This window comes from Helianthus annuus, chromosome 1 (assembly GCF_002127325.2).
Source record: "Helianthus annuus cultivar XRQ/B chromosome 1, HanXRQr2.0-SUNRISE, whole genome shotgun sequence".
Lineage (NCBI taxonomy): Eukaryota > Viridiplantae > Streptophyta > Magnoliopsida > Asterales > Asteraceae > Helianthus > Helianthus annuus.
Window position 1 is genome coordinate 55,747,180 of NC_035433.2, and position 17,415 is coordinate 55,764,594.

A 17,415-nucleotide genomic window follows, 5' to 3' on the forward strand; every position below is an offset into this window, starting at 1 on the left:
GTTTTTAAATAAAACAAATTATTTATCACGAAAACCAAACTTTGGATTAATATATGAAATATTTTCATTTTCATTACTAAAAAAATTATTATATCAATTTTGTTACATAATTTATAAATCAATTTGTCAGAATTGGTACCAACATTTTATCACTCAAATAGATGTTTATTTGCTTCTTGAATAACACATCTTCTTTTCAAGAACCATCTTTACAATCACCATATCCATCGCGTATCGAGTATTATCCATTAGTATATTGAAAGATATGACTTTTTTATTATTGGTATATAAAATTAGATTTATTAAACCCGTATAATACATGCGGTTTTTTATAGATATACCTTTTTTTATTATTTACTATACAAAATTACCTTTATTCGACCCGTGTAATAGATGAGGTTTTTTAAGATATAACTTTTTATTATTTGATATATAAAATTAGATTTATTCAATTCGTACAATACGCGGGGGTTTTTTTAAAGATATATATTTTTTATTATTAACGAAAATTACATTTATTCAACCCGTGTAATACACCTATTTTTAAGATGTAACTTTTTTTATTATTTGTTATATAAAATTACATTTATTCAACACGTGTAATAAATGAGGTTTCTTAAAGATGTATTATTTTATTATTTGGTAAACAATGTTACATTTATTCAGCTCGTATAAAACAAGCGGTTTTAAAGATATAACTTTTTTATTTGGTATATAAAATTATATTTATTCAATCCGTACAATATGGTTCTTATATATATAACTTTTTATTATTTAATATATAAAATTATATTTATTCAACCCCTGTAATAAAAGAGATTTTTAAAGATATATTATTTTATTATTTAGTATATAAAATTCATTTATTCGACCCGTGTAATACACGAGGTTATAACCTAGTTTTCTAATAAGTTAAACAAGAAAACTTATAACTTTTTCGAAAATTCCATATATAAATAACCAAACTTTTTGTGCATATCCACTTGTAACATGTGCTTTAAGAGTTTCTCAAAAAAAAAAAAAACTTCATTTTTTAACTTTAACCCAAAGGTTTTAACCTTTTGTAATTTAACCCTATATAATTTGTTTTTTTTTTTTAACTTTAACCCAAACTTTTCATTACTTTTAACCCAAAGGTTTTTACCTTTCGTAATTTTAACCCTACATAATTTGTTTTTTTTTAACTTTAACCCAAACTTTTCATTATTTGCAATTTAACTTCACAACTTTTGTCACTTATACTTTTCATCTTTGGCAAATTTTAGTTTTATGTATAGTTCTTAATTTTTCGAGTTAATACGACGCAACGTACAAGTATGGTTCAACTTTTTTATGTTTTGTTTCAAATTTTGCAAGTTAATACGATGCAACGTACATGTGTGGTTCAAAGTTTTTACCTCTATTTTTTCATGTTTAACAGGTTTGTCGCAACACGTAGACCCTAGGTCGAGTCAGTGTTGGTGGTCGATAATGACTGTGTGACATTAGTACTATTTGACACCGTTTTACGTCCGTCGCAACGCGGCGTGTGCTTTGGGGGTTTTCCAAAGAAAAAATTGTCATGCATATGATTGTCGTAACCTTGGCTTTGGGGTTTAAAAAAAATGATTTTTTTACTTTTCACCCAAAAGTATTTCATAAATTACTTTTAACCCAAAACTATTTGTTTTTTTTTTTACTTTTAACCCAAAACTTTTTTTTCTTTTGCAATCTATCCTCACAACTTTTTTTACTTTCAACTTTGGTCCTTTACAGTTTTCATTTTCCGCAAATTTTTCGCTTTATGCTTAGTTCTGAATTTTGTGACTTAACACATCGCAACGTGCGTCTTTGGTTTAACTTTTTTACGTTTCGTTCTAAATTTTGCGAGTTAACATGACGCAACGTGCGTGTGTGGGTGAACGTCTTTACATCATCTATTTTTCCCCGTTTGACAGGTTTAACATAACGTATGGATACTAGATCGACTTAGTTATAACTAAAGAATCCCTGCCGCATTGCGACGGGTCTCAATTCTAGTTAATGAAATAAAATAAACAAATACATACAATTTAGTATCTAGTTTCAGATTTTTGTAGAATACAAAAAAAAGTATAGATTCACGCAAAAAAGAAGTTTGATTGTGAGACGTTCTACTGCAAATCTGTAATTGTTTTGGGTTTTATTAGAACATATAAATATTTCATTCATATTCAAAATCAATTAATGTGTTTACAAATCGTGCATCGTATACATTATTATCTGTTATAATACAGAAACAGTATTGTATTCGATAATTAAGACACTTAAGAGCTCTTATTTGTATTTTATTTGTTCTTTGTAGAAGCAAAGGTGTATGGGGAAGAGAGACTTAAATTTGTATATTTTTAAATTATTAAGTTATTAAATTTTAAATTAAAGTATTTTTAATGAACTTTCTTGAAAATTACAACTTTTAACAACCATTTAATTCAAATTCATCTAGCTGATGATAAGGCTGGAGGGTGTGGGGGTGTCACCCTCGCCACATCACCATCTATAGCGTCGCTAGGCGCTATACAACCACGCCGCCATCTTTAGGGGGGGGGGGGGGGCATGGTGGTGTCGCCAACATGTTAATGAGAGAGAGGGGCGCTATAAGGGGAAGAAAAGGTGGTTGAGATAGGTTAAAGGGGACGCTATAGTGTAAAGGGGGCTCCATCCCACACCATGCAATTTAAAGGGGGGCGTGATAAAGCCCCATGACTGAGGTGGATCCTACGTGTCGCTTACGTGGCCTGATAAAGCCTCTAGAGGGCTCCAACCACACCCTTCAGCCTAAGGGCGAGAGCGGTGCTCCCCTCAACTCTTCTTATCGAAGCCAATCAAATTCGTCCATGTCAACTTCCCTCTCCAACTCCCCTCAAGCAACTTAATCATAAGGGGTAGTTTCACCCAAACATTTAAAAAAGAAAGAAAATGCATGATTGGTTGAAAGAGTGGGGTCCACCATTACCCCATCTCCATCCTCTTCCTCGCATGCGGTGAGTAGTCACCCTTCACCTCCCCCCCCCCCACCCCACCCCACCCCGCGTGGCACTTGGAGTGTTGGTGGCACATTTTCCGTGCGGCAATTCCTTTCCCCGCTCATCTCCCCGCAACCGCCCCGGATACCCTAAGGGTGAACGGGGTGGAAGCGGGATGGAAGCGGGGTGAAGAGCGGTGAACCCTTTCTCCGCACGGGGAACACCACTGCCGTTCCCCTTCACCGCGCAGCAAGGCAACAATTCGGGGGATAGTCACCGCATGGAAAAGATGAACGTTGGGCATGGAAAAGATGACCGTTGGGCATGATTTTGACTTCAACGGCTATATAGCCGTTAATACTAAAAAGGGCTTTTTTATATATTTAAACTATATAAACCCAACCCATTTTAAATAAATTCACACCAACACATTTCCTCATTTCTCCAAAACTAAATCTCTACCCCTGTTTTATTTAAAAATGATGGAAGAAATACCATTGTTTTTCCCACCTGATAGCAGTGATTCATCCGATAGTAGCATAATTTTTTTTTCCAAAATCTCATCGACAAAGCCGAACTACAAGACACGGGCACATCTAGTAAGAAACGTTTTGTTCGTCGTGATCGTGAGAGTGGCCACGAAACTGTAACACCCAAGAATTGTCGTCCAATTATGTGATGACACGTGTCCCAAATCTCCAACTAAGGAGAGGGAATTTATCGTTCAACTATGTAACAATACGTCTCCAATCCTCCAACTAATCCCGATTATGTGAAGGGAGGAACCTCCGACTAATCCCGACTATGTGGAAAGAGGAAGGACCCATACTGTACGTTCATTGAAACGTGTCCCGTATCTCCGACTGATCCCGACTCTGGGAAGGAGAGGAACTATTATTGTGCGTAAGCTAAACACGTCCCGAATTCTCCGAATAATCCCAACTATGTGGAAGGAGAAGGACAAATCTGCCCAAATGGGAATTATCAGAGTCCAAGGACTAAAACTATAAAAATCTAAAAATATAGTTCCTCAAGGTCCCTTGATGCAAGGCTTAGCCCTTACGGTCCACAAGGATGTTTAAATTCCTATGTGTGCCTAAGGTCCTTACGAACCGTAAGCCATAACCTTTACGGTCCGTAAGGGATGTGCTGGCAATTACCACCATTTTCTCTGGTTCTTACACATCATAGGACACTTGTAAACATCTAAGAATCAATGCCAACACTTGGCATGATCTCATTAACTTGATGCAAGTATAAATAGAGGTGATCTTAAGCCAATTCAACTTGCACCTCATAAGTTCTTTCTTTCTAAACTTCTTGGAGCTTGTTTCCATACTTTGGAAGCCTCCGTCTGAGTTCTGAAAGTGTTCTTTAACACTAGTAAGTGCTCTCTCTAGTCTATTTCATTATTTTTTAGCTAGTAATCAACTAAAAGTCAAACAATTTGACTTTCTGCTTGACTTTCAGTTATGACCATTTCGGTCAAGCCAAAGTTTGAATCGAACATGGCTACGTGATCGTAATAATGAAGGTGTTAATCCCTTGTGATGGCACCATCTGAAGATCATGTTAAGTAGACGAAATGACGAGTCGAATTTATATTAAATAAAAGGTAAAAAACGTAAACTTTGCAAATTACGCTAATTAAGTTTCTAACTATTAAAACCTTAAGTTTTGACATCATATCAGTTTATAAAACATATTAGGACATGTCTAAGCATGACCAACTCGTCATTTCTTGATTAGAGCTCAATTCTATATCGAAAGTCAAGCAGTTTGACTTTTGCTTTGACTTTTGATTCTGACCCGTTTGATCAACGTTAGAACTTATTTAAAACTGATTTTATGACCATATTGATATGATGTATAACCCTTTTAAGTTATATCTCTTGGTCATGTTATTTGGTAGGTCAAACGACAAGTCGAGTAATTATATTTTAAAAAGGACGACTATGCCCTTTTCATCCTAAAAACTTAATAAACGGTTTTCAAACCAAAGTAGTTAACATTCTGACTTTAAAAAAGAATGTATAATGTTATAAAATGTGTTTTGACACCTTGTACTTGTCATAAGACCCATCTGACCTTCCGAACCCGCTTATACGCGCATAACTAGTTATACAAATCTAGTTCGTATAATTTAGGCGTAACGGGTCTAAATACTTCAGAATCACTTCAAAACAGAATGTTTGGTTAATTGACCTTTATCCAAAGAGTCATTGTACTCAGATAGGCATAAACCGCATTTCTTTTGATCTACGCTTAATCTAGCGAATCTATTCTTAAGTAGCGGGTCATGTCTAAAGTAACTAACCTTTAGCCCGAATACATTCTAACAGATAAATAATCCTGTTCATTCTAGACTATAGAACCCCCCCCCCCCCAGATAATTGGACTTGGGTCAATAATACTTTTACTTGCGGCTTTTGCTAAATTATAATCATATTTGATTGAAAGCTAGCAAAAGGTAAATACTCTTACCTTATTTTGTTTTTAAACTTGGGGTATGGCAAATACGCCACTTGGAGCGGGTATTATATAAATGAGCCGCCTATGATTGCTCGTAAACATAAGAACTTGGTTTAATCCGTTTTACTTGATAACTGAAACAATTGAGGGTTATTGGTACCGTGTCCGGGCGTCCCGACTCATGAACTATTATGGCCATACGAAATAACGTGCAGGGGTAGGCATACCGACTGTAAGACACGTTTATTCAAATTTGATGTGTACCCTTAATCAATATAGCACTGAAAATGACCGGCTCTGATCTCTAGTTCCCATTGTATGACAAGTATGTAAATTTGGTGACAAGAAAGAATCCCTAGAAATATTAAATGATTACCTACGGATTTTCTCTGTGTATAAAACTCTTTTTGAAAAACTGTTTTCAAAACGAGTAAGTTAATTGTATTTATCAGCGAAAGTTGACGTATTTTGTCACACCCCTCCAAAACCCCACCCCGCCTTGGAGGCGTGACATGCCCAGGATCATAGCCACCAATCATATTGAACAATGTATTTAAGTAAATAAAACCAACCACAACACAATTGGTGTCAAAACATAGTTTAAGTTTACAGCGGAAGCAAAACATAAGTTTAATATAAGTTTTCCCCACAACGACCACGCCTCCTTGTGCAACCTCCTTAAGCTAGGGACCTAACGACCTGCAAGGCATGTAACAACGAGTCAACAACAAAGTTGAGTGAATTCACAGTTGGTTTACTGGCTTACTAGCCCGTATCGCGGTCTCCCAGACATGTGTGCGAAGGTTAGTATTCGTATCGTATCGCATCGCGGCCCTGCAGGCATGTGTGCGAAGATTAGTGGAGTGGCATCCTACCTCTGGAGGATGGCCGTGCCTTGTAGAAAGTGTGAACTCACCTTTGCATTTGCTTTGCTGGGTTTGCTTATCTTCTTTGATTGTAAGGGTATGGGATAGAGTTTAGCCTACTGATAAGCCTAATAATCTAACGCACACGAAATTAGGTAAGTAACCAATACAACATTTACGATAATTCACGAGATTAAACCCTCACAATGATTGACAAAGTGCAATACTTAACAATTCAGCGGATTCACAACGAATAACAGAGCATAGTCCGAAATTGGATAATACTCAAATATTCAAGTCGAAATCACGACGAATAACAAAGTATAAACTCAATTTGAGCAGCACTTAATCATACGTTGGATAGTTTCAATCGATCGGACGTTGAATCGTAATAGCGATCGAATTAATACCCTGAATCGTAGCAGCGTTTCGGGATTGGTGTGTGTTGTGTATTAATCGAACTATAACTCAGTGGATATTGTGAATTTCTACGTCGAAGTAAAGCAGAATGTCAAGTGCCAACCCCCTCTATATATACTGAAAATTGGAACTGCCCGCGTGTCGCGAAGGGTTCCTTGGTCCCTGTCGCGTGTCGCGGGGCACACCCCTATGGCCTAGGGTAGCCTGGTTATCTGCATAGCCTAGGTGAGTCAGTTGTACGATTAGTTTTAACTTGAACAACGAATTCTGAAGATAAATATTGATTAGGGTTTACCCCCTTGAGTTTTAGGGGCCCTAATCCTAATTCTGATTGTTATGAAACTTTCAGGGTTTGTGCAGAATCACCTGGGGATCTTAATTAGGGTTTCCTTAATAGATAATTAACACCCTAAGTATTGATTTTAGTGAGAGTTGTTACATATTTTCAAAAGATTGAACCGCAGGTGCCGAACCTTATAATAGACTGGGACTCCGGGTCAGTTAGAATGAACGCTAAGGAATTTGCAACTCCTCAGCTTAAGGTCTATGATGTCTAAAGCTCTTTTTATTTTGATCTTGTCTGTAGGCTTGTACTAGAACACTTATACAACTTTTATATACATATTCAAACTTTTATTGAATTTAATATTTTTACTCATTTCTTCCGCTGCATTACTAAAATTGTGACAATGTTATCCAATCGTCACGACCCATCAGAGCCCAGCGGAAATCGGGGTGTGACAGAAACCCTTATGGCGGATTATTTTGTCAAGGAACCGGAATACACAAAGATCTTTTTCGTCATAGGTTCTGTATATCAAAACGTTTGTTTTTAAAAAATATGAGGACGTGGAAACGGATAATCCGTGGTTTGAAGAGGGCGTATATGCGAGAATGAAGAAGGGTTTTACCCCGTTGCAAAAAGTTACATCGCCTATTAAACAACTTGCAACCGGTAACCTTCCAGACCAGAACGATGAGTATTTACATATGGCCGAAAGGACTTCCCGTAAGTGTCTAGAATATTTCTGCGAAATGGTATGTAAAATATACGCTCCCGAGTTCTTACGTAGGCCAACAAGCCACGACATGGCGCTTTTGTACCAATCTCATGAGGATAAAAATCATCTTCCTGGTATGGTGGGTTACCTTGATTGCACCCATTTCATATGGAGAATGTGTCCCACAGAGTTTTGGGGCCAATATATGAGAGGATATCACCGTTACCCTATAGTTATGCTCGAAGCGGTGGCCTCTCAAGATTTGTGCGTTTGACATGCTTTTTGCAGTCCACCAGGTGCATAAAATGATATCAATGTGATTCAGCAATCTCCATTATTTCATACTGAATGAAATGGAACGGCCCAAAAATGTCCATTTTACGTTAACAACCACTTATACAAACGTGGTTACTATTTCTTGGATGGAATCTACCCTACATGGTCTGTGTCTGTCAAATCATTTCCATATCCTCACCAACTGGACGAAAAAAAGTTCAAGAAGCAACACGAGGCGGCAAGAAAAGACGTGGACCAGACTTTTGGTGTTTTGAAGTCAAAATGGGGTATAATGAATCGGCCAATGCGTGCTAGGAGTGTGAAAAAAAATAGGTACATGGTGTATACATGTATTATTTTACATAACATGGTTTAAAAGACAACAGAAACGCGATAACACTGGTACACATTCGGGATCCTCCAATCGAGCCCGCTCTTGATGACAGTGTGTTAAACGCGCTTATGGATGAAGATACGCATTGGAGACTAAAACATGATCTCGTTGAGCAACTCAGAAGAATGGATTTACCCCACCTATTGGTGGAATCCGACGAAGAATAGTAATTTTAGTTAGAGAAAAATGCCCGGATAGTCCCTGTGGTTTGCCTATTTTTCACCTTTAGTCCCTAACTTTCTAAAATTACACTTATAGTCCCCAATTTTTTGAATTTCGTTCTCGGATAGTCCCTGGCGTGGATGGGGGTTGGTTTTTGGTGTTAGGTGCGTGTGAAATGACAAAAATACCCTTACTATCAAATTAATAACTAAAAAGTTAAAAGAAATATAATTAATATTTTATAATTTATGTAGGACCCACCATCCACCCAACCCACTTCATCTTTCCCACTCCACATGACCACCACCATCTCCACCTTCAACCACCACCACCATCTACCCCCCCCCCCACTTCATCGTAACCACCACTGCCACAACCATCCCTGTTTATATGCTAAGTAACTTCATTCAAGTATGAACCCTTTTTATAATGATACGATTTTCTACATGTACTATTGAATCCGGATATATGTGGTGCCATACTGCATACTTTTGAGCTCTGCAATTTCTTTTTCTTGTAGACGAATGAGTGTTAATCTTATGGCAAAAATCCAGAGAATTAAAGGCTAAAATATCTATAGTGTGTGTGTGAGTGAAGAATCATTATTTTGGATATAGGTAAATTATATAACATCTTATACTCGATCCATTGATTTGTGTCGGAAACCTAAAATACCTTCAAGGAGAAAATGATGATGTGGATGCTGAAGAGAACATGCCCCCATTATTTGTCATTGTGTGACCGCTAGAAACCATCGTAACTACTTCATTAATGGAGGTGTCGGCAAGCAAATAATGGAGGTGGTGGAAGGTGTTACGGCGTGGAGGTGTTACGGTGGTGGGTGTTATTGCGGTGGAGGTGTTACGGTGGTGGGTTTTCCGATTATGGTGGGGTGATGTGGTGGCAGCGGGGTGGAGGTGTTACGGTGGTGGGTGCTATTATGATGGTGAAAGGTGATAATTGGTCAAGACATGAAGGTGCAGAAAATTGGGCAAGGGGTTGGGTAGGTTGAAGATGGTGGCGGTGGGTCCCACAAAGAATGATTGGAAGGGGTTGATTGGGTGAGGGGTTGGGTGAGGCCTATTGGATTTTTAATTGTTTTATTGTTTTTATTATTTTGTTTTGTAGTAGGGACATTTTAGTAATTTCAAACATACTTAACACCAAAAACTAACCCCCATCTGCGACAGGGTTTATCCGGGAACGAAATTGCAAAAGTTGAGGACTATAGATGTAAATTTAGAAAGTTACGGACCAAAGGTGAAAAAGGGCAAACTACAGGGACTATCCGAGCATTTTTCTCTTTTAGTTAGTTTAATATAGTTTATTTTAAGTATTTTTAATTTATGTAATGTTTTTTATTTTATTTTTAATTTAATGTAATGTTTTTTTTTTATTTATTGTACTTTTATTAATTACTTAAAAAAAAAATGGTTTATCCCATGGCATGAGTGGTGACCACCTGTTTATGTTTTTTTGGGCAAAAATAATGTAACAGAGGGGATTGACATGACACCTAATGATTTGATGAGCGGAAATTTCCGTCCATCTCATGAGAGGTGTGCATCCCTTTCGCCCTAACTTCTAAATTTGAATTGAAGATTTTATGTAAAACCAATATACACACACATCACATGTGAAACTTATCTTTCACTGTTTTGTTCTCGTGTGATCGACTGATCGATGTGATTCGTAAAATATAAAAATCATATAATTTAAAGAATAACCATCATTTAAAAATCATATACTTTAAAAGAATAACCATCATTTATTATAGTTTCTCGGTGTCTGGCATTGCATGTAGATTCAAAATGAAATAAAATGAGGGGTAAATTACAATTTTCGTCCTTTACGTTTATAGTGTGTTGCTATGGATATCTGTTAACTTCAATAATTACAGTCACAGTCTTTTATTTGGAAAACTCATTACATTCTACGTTCTTTAGCCCTAACCAGGTTATAATTTTCAGTTAAATCCAGCCATATGCAAGGCACATGAGGGTACTTTAGTCATTTTGCGCATTAAATAAATATATTACAATAAAAATCATCTCTCTCGCAAGTTGCTTGCTCCAGCAAAAGATTTATTACCCAAAAAAAATTCAGACAGCAGCACGAAAATCTTGTTCATTCTGGAACAGTTTCATTGTCAAAATTGTAGTTTTCCCGGTTCCTCCTGAGCGCCCAATTATGAAGGAACTTTTGCAAAATAGAACTATATCCATTTGTTCATCAGTGACTTGCATTGGTAGGTCAAATACTTTACCAGAAAGCAAATGACTCACCATCCAACGTGACAACGAGTAGAACTTCATGAGTAATAAGCTTTCACTCACTTTTGAGTTTTCAACATAATTTCTACCATCGCCAGGATTCACAATCGCCTCACTGTCATCTTCACAGTTTCTTAAATAACTAAATCTGGTAATTTCCTTCGATGCCGGCCAACTCCTAGGAACTTCAAGGTTCTTGAACAATTAAAAAGAAAATGAAAATAAGCATGTATTATCAATTGTTTAAGAATTAAGATTCAGTAGACAGAGTAAGAACATACCCTTCCAAACATTTTGATGAGCAAAGACTAATATAATCATCTGTGTAGGCAAAATTGAAGTTGAGAAGATTTTGTAAACTTGTATGTATCTGACTTCCTTAATGATGTCAACTGAGCAAATAATATACACATCTTCAGCCTTAAATTTGCTAAGTTGAGAAGATTTTTTTGCAATTGCAACACTAAAGAAAGATTCACAACAGAAGCCTTAAATCATAGCACAAATTTCATTGTGGAATACCAAAATTGAACAAGGATAACAAGTGTTTATTTACCCCAAAAAAAATTAAGACTCCCCTCTCAACCGTCGAGCCTCCACTGATTGATTTTGTCAACACCCCCACCATCGATGCACCCACTGCTGTTGACCTGTTGTCGACACCCTCTCAAAAACAGTTCGGACCTCTACAAACACCGGCGACATCTAGTTCAGATCGGCTTAAGTTTTTTCAGATCTAGGGTTCAAGACCGATGCCGGCAACACAGATTTTTGGTGACGGTGGTTAGGGATCATTCTGAAATTCGAGGATAGCTACATGTGCTTTTAGATATGTTTCAGGCAGCCAGAATTCGTGGTGGTAACCGGCTTTAAGAGAGAGAGATGGAGAAGAGAAAGGCAGACATAGATGGAGAAGAGAGAGAGAGAGAGAGCTGAGGGGGAGAGACTGTAGTTTATTTATTAGGGAAGATAATGTTTATTTATTAATGAATATTTTAAATAAAAAAGATGAAATGACCAGAATACCCTTAAGTGGATAGACATAACTGAAAATTATAACCTGGTTAGGGTCAAAGGACGAAAGGTGTAATGTGTTTTGCAAATAAAGGACTGTGACTGTAATTATTAAAGTTAAAGGCTATCCATTGCAACTCGCTATAAACATAAAGGACGAAAAGTGTAATTTACCCTAAAATGAGATACACAAGTTAAAACGCATAAACAACCATTTTTTTACAGTTTCTTGGTGCCTAGCGCTGCATACATTTTCAAAATGGAATAAAATGGGATACACAGGTTAAAACGAAACAACCTTTATAACATTATATTATATTATATGGTTTATGATCAAATACAAAGGTTTTTTAAAAATAAGAAGTCGATTAAAGAGTATCAAACGGACTCCGTTTGACCTCAATCAAGCGGCATTGGAACCGTCTCATCAAACTCTACAATTTGAGATTTTAGGTTTTCACTTTTGGATTTATAGGTTGTAGATTTTAAAAGTTTTCTTTATTATCATTGTGTCTTTTATTTATCATTGTGCATTCTCTATATTTGCGGCATTGTGTCTTTTTATGCAACTCATTGCGTCTTTTTTCATCGACATTATGTTATATTTTTCGGCATTGTGTTATATTTTGCTCGACATTGTGTCATCTTGTGCGGTCCGTTGTGTTTTTGTACACTTCTTATTTTTAGGAGCCTTTTATATAATAACTTAACCCTACATTATATATTATATAAAAACATATGAACACTGGGTTCTAATTATCTTAATAATTGGCCTACAACGATCTCAACTTAAAAAATAATCAGTAATGGTCCGACTGTTTTACATATTAGGGTATACGGTGTGGTGCGGCAAAGGGAAGTGGCAAACTGGTTTGCCGCGCGGCAACACCGCCGCCAACCCCTTTGTCGCGTCGGTTTCTTTGTAAATCGGTAACATATTGCCGATCGGGAAAATAAGAGAGAGGGGGTAGTGAGAGAGAGAGAGAGAGGGGGTATTGTGGGTGGGGTCCATTCCTATCTCAACCAATCACAACTTTTTCCTTTTTTAAAAAAAAATAGTTTACCACTTTACCAAGTGTTTAAACCATTGCCAACACTTTTCACCAAAGTTTAAACACTTTTGACTGATTGACATGGCGCGCTCTAATTGGTCGGTTTTTTGGTTTGCCACTTCAAAGTGTTTAACCACTCCTTACACCCTTATAAACCAATGGACATTTGAAAAAGAAAAAAAAAGGACAATGTGAAAAAGTGTTTTTTATAACGGCTAATAATTAGAATAATTAAAATCATTCGTTCCAAAAACATACAATTGTACTAGTTTAATAATTTTGTTCATTAATTATTAATTATAACGTATAAAATAAAAATAAGTAAAGTCAAATTACTGTTCTTAAATTCTATAATAATATCCTAATAAATAACTTAACACAAATGCATTAGTCAATTACTCAATTGCTTCACCCATCTCACAAATAACCTTCATTAATAATTTCCCAATCTCTCTCTCTCTCTCTCCTGTCTTCATCTTCAACCTCCAAAACCACCATAGCTTCAACCCTCCAAAACTCCCTCATTAACTCCAAAATTAACACTCACAACAACCAAACAACCCCAAATCACAACACCCACAACTCCAATTTCACTTCCACCAACTCAAATGGGTTGCTCTGCTTCTCGCTCATCCCCACCATTATTCACCACCACCATCACAACCACCGCCACCACCACCACCGTTGACCATCAAAACCCACCACCCAAATCCTCCGATTCTTCACCCTCACCACTCAATTTCAGCCCCACCTTCTCAGATCACCATTACACCACCTCTAACTCCTCCAATTCAACACGCACCCCTGTTTCTCGAACCATGTCTCTACCCACCCCTTTAATCCACCACCCACCCCATTTTAACGGCGACTCCAACCACTTCGTTTCCCTCACCTCCACCACCTACGGCTCCCTCTCCGCCGTTGACGCCGCCACCGACAATTTCAAAACCCTAGATCAATCCCCTGTTTCCCCTGTTTTGTCTCCGGACTCTGTTATCAACACGTGGGAGCTTATGGAAGGTTTAGATGAAGAGTTTGACATTATTAATGTCGAACATAAAACACATTTGAAGAAAGATATAGATACAGATACAGAAAAAGATAAGCCATATGTATCATTCGGCTTGGGTGGTCCGTACGAATTGGTTGAGTATTCAGAGGTTAAACCTAAACCCTTGTGGAAGCATTTATCTGAGGAGTCCTTGTTATCGAAAATGGATGATAATTTAATATCCAGTTACAACAAAGCACTTTCGTCTAAGCGGTTAGGCGAACATAAGTCGAGTTTAGGCTGTTTGGCAACTCACTCTGTTTCGGAATCCCCTGTTTCGAAAGATTTTGAAGAGTTAAAGAATTCGAAAGGGGTTTGTTGTTTACCGGGTTGTGAAGATCGAGTCGTGTTGTATTACACGAGTTTGAGAGGGATTAGGAAAACGTACGAAGATTGTTGCGAAATTCGGTTGATTATGAAAGGGTTTCGGGTGTTTGTGGATGAAAGGGATATATCGATGGATTCGAGTTATAGAAAGGAGCTGCAGGGTGTGTTTGAGGGGAAAGGGTTTAGTTTGCCGCAATTGTTTGTTAGTGGGGAGCGTATTGGTGGTGCGGATGAGATCAAACGGCTTCATGAAGAGGGGAAGTTGTTTGATTTGATGAAAGGGTTTCCGGTGATGGATCCGGGGTTTGTTTGTGGGAATTGTGGGGATGTGAGATTTGTTCCGTGCATGAATTGTAGTGGGAGTAGGAAGGTGTTTGAGGAGGATGAAGGGAGAGCGGTACGGTGTCCGGATTGCAATGAGAATGGGTTGATCAGGTGTGTTGCTTGTTGTTCTTGATTGGTTTTATGGGTATGATTACAATGTACATATTTGATTTTAGTATACTGATTGTTTAAGATTATGATATGATTATGATGGTAGCACTATTGGTGCTATTGGTGTTTTAAGTTGTTGAAACTTGTTGATGTTCAAGTAATAAGAAGATTATGTTTATGACCATTTTGTGTTTCTTGATTTGGTATGTATGTGTTAAACCAAGATTATTTAAAGTCGCATTCTTTATGTGAACTAAAATATGTGATGGTGTCTTTGTTGTAGAATTCTTTTGTTGCAAAAAGATGAGAAACATTGTTATGGCTTTCGTCTTACCCTTAAGATGGCGTGGGTCGTGTTTGCGGGTTGGCAATGGCACTAACTCAAATATCATGCCATATATATGAATCCGAACATGACATGCATATTCACATGTTGATCCAAAGATAACATGCATATTCTAATGAAGGTAGACCTGAATACAACTTATTTAAACTGAAAAATTATTTTACCTTTTTCCTTGCTGTCTTTTAAAATTAATACAAGTATGGTTAAAACAACTACATTTATATACTATTTATTTGAAACATTTGTTTGCATGTTTAGTTGCAAGTTGTGCTTAAATGTTTGTACATTAATCAAATATTGGTTGTAAGTTGTGCATAAGTGGTTGTACTTTAATAATGTATGCATGTTTAGTTGTAAGTTGTGCTTAAATGTTTGTACCTTAATCAAATATTGGTTGTAAGTTGTGCTTAAGTGGTTGTACCTTAATCAAATAATGGTTTCATTACCTTACCAAATTCAATCTGTTTTTTATGCATGTACGGTTGTAAATTGTGCTTAAATGGTTGTACCCTAATCAAATAATGGTTTCATTATCTTACCATATTCAATCAGTTTGATCCATTCAAAGTTGTGTTGTTTTATTTGTAAATTATTATGATTTATAGTAAGCTAATTAATTTAGTCAAAATCTTGTATAAATATAATTTGCAACATATTGATGCAATGGTTGTTGTAATGTTTGCATTATGGTTTGTATAGTGGTAATGATATATATTATATATAGATTATGATGAACCTGTCAAACGGGAAAAAATAGACGCGGGTTCATCGTAACGCGCAAGTCCTAGATCAACTTAGTTATTTTATTCTATGTTTTACGTTTCGGTTTAATTTCTTCGCATTAACACCGCAACTTCAGTGTCGGTGGTCGCTGGCAGTAATGTGGCATTAGTGCCCGCCCCTGCCGCAACGCGGGGGTTGCTTTATACTAGTTAAAGTTTAATTATGATGGACGATGCTTGTTCCTCTTTTATCTTTAACTTTTAGCATAAACCACATTATCAGTTTAGAGGTATCTAACAAAATACATTCTTTAAACATACAAAAGCTGATCAACCCACAAACCCACTGGGTCTACCGCACATACCGTTTAGCTAAACGTGTTCGCTTCTACCCAAAACTTGCCTGACCCCATTGAGACTAAACTAAAACCCGTGAAATTCATGTTGTTAAGTTCGCTCCGTGTAAAAAATACACACCTCTAGGGTCGGTGCATCACTTAGGCCCCATTTGGTTCATGGAATTCAACAGAATTGAAAAACTTTTCGTCAAAAAATGTGTTTAGTTCGTCAACGGAATTAGGATTGAAAAAATATTTCACCATATTCCTTTGGTTGATGAAATTAAACAATCCTTTCACTGCAGGAATGTTTTAGATTCAATGGAACTGTAAACAGATAAGACCACAATACCCCATCTGTTGTTTCTTGCAGAAGACCAAAGTTACCAAAAAAAAATGGGGGGGGGGGGGGGGGGGGGAATAATGGATTTTAATAATCTCAACTATTAGCTGTTGGCTGGCAACGGTCCCAACTTCAAAAATAACCAGTGGTAGTCCCACTTTTTCACATATTGTAAACCAATGGACCTTTATTAACAGAAAGGGGACAAAAGAAATTAAGGTTCTGTTAATAAGGTCCATTAGTTTACAATATGTGAAAATGTGAGACCACCATTGGTTATCTTTGAAGTTGGGACCGTTACCGACTAACGGCTAATAATTGGGATTATTAAAATCCATAATTCCAAAAAATGGAAGTTGTTAAACTACAGAAATCAAACAAAGACAAAAAACCACAACCAGAAATCCACATGGCTTAGAAATCCAAACACTACGAATTGAGTCCGTGAACACATAAACTGAAGAGTCATTATTGATTATGACGGTAGCACTGTCGGTTGTATCGGTGTTTTAAGTTGTTAAAACTTGTTAATCTTCAAGTGATAAGAAGATGATGTTTATGACCATTTTGTGTTTCTTGATTTGGTGTGTATTAAACCAAGGTTCTCTAAAGTAGCATTCTTTATGTGAAATGAAAATATGTGACGGTGTGTTGTAGAATTCTCATGTTTTCAGAGTTCTAAGATGTTTTCTTGCAAAAAAAATGAGAAAGGTTGTTATGGCTCTCGTCTACGATTCAAAACAAGACGGGCGACAAGGGGGAAGATGACATTGGTTGTGTTTGCGGGTTGGCTGTGACACAAACTCAAAATCGTGTCATACGCATGAATCCGAACACGACATGCGTATTTAAGTGTTGACCCAAACATGACATGTGTATTCTAAATTAGACCCGAACACAACTCGGTTAAACTGAACCTTTTTTTGTATTTTTTTTTAA

At 36.8% G+C, this 17,415-nt stretch overlaps 2 protein-coding genes across 3 annotated transcripts; one reads left to right on the forward strand and one right to left on the reverse strand.

Annotated features, from left to right (window-relative positions):
• Nucleotides 1-10,438: 10,438 nt before the first annotated feature.
• LOC110878752 lies at nt 10,439-11,787 on the reverse strand. Of its 2 annotated transcripts, none has more exons than XM_022127115.2 (2): nt 11,405-11,787; nt 10,439-11,043 (listed from the first exon to the last, which is right to left on the reverse strand). In XM_022127115.2, exons 1-2 carry the CDS (start codon nt 11,474-11,476, stop codon nt 10,678-10,680), a joined length of 438 nt encoding a protein of 145 aa, XP_021982807.1. In that variant the 5' UTR covers nt 11,477-11,787; the 3' UTR covers nt 10,439-10,677. The 2 variants fall into 2 exon arrangements, with proteins under 2 accessions (XP_021982807.1, XP_035835457.1); XM_035979564.1 differs by having other exon boundaries at nt 11,130-11,787.
• A 1,519-nt stretch (nt 11,788-13,306) lies between these two features.
• Nucleotides 13,307-14,911, forward strand: LOC110878753 (uncharacterized protein At5g39865). Its single transcript, XM_022127116.2, has one exon. It carries the CDS (start codon nt 13,523-13,525, stop codon nt 14,747-14,749), a length of 1,227 nt encoding a protein of 408 aa, XP_021982808.1. The 5' UTR covers nt 13,307-13,522; the 3' UTR covers nt 14,750-14,911.
• Nucleotides 14,912-17,415: the final 2,504 nt, after the last annotated feature.

Bases quoted from the DNA above. Each gene is read 5' to 3' on its own strand.
- LOC110878752 (XM_022127115.2), bottom strand. From the start codon at position 11,476: ATGGTGGGGGTGTTGACAAAATCAATCAGTGGAGGCTCGACGGTTGAG. The intron at 11,044-11,404 runs GTAAATAAACAC...TAATTGTTCAAG, and splicing joins GAGTCTTAATTTTTTTTGGG to AACCTTGAAGTTCCTAGGAG.
- LOC110878753 (XM_022127116.2), top strand. From the start codon at position 13,523: ATGGGTTGCTCTGCTTCTCGCTCATCCCCACCATTATTCACCACCACC.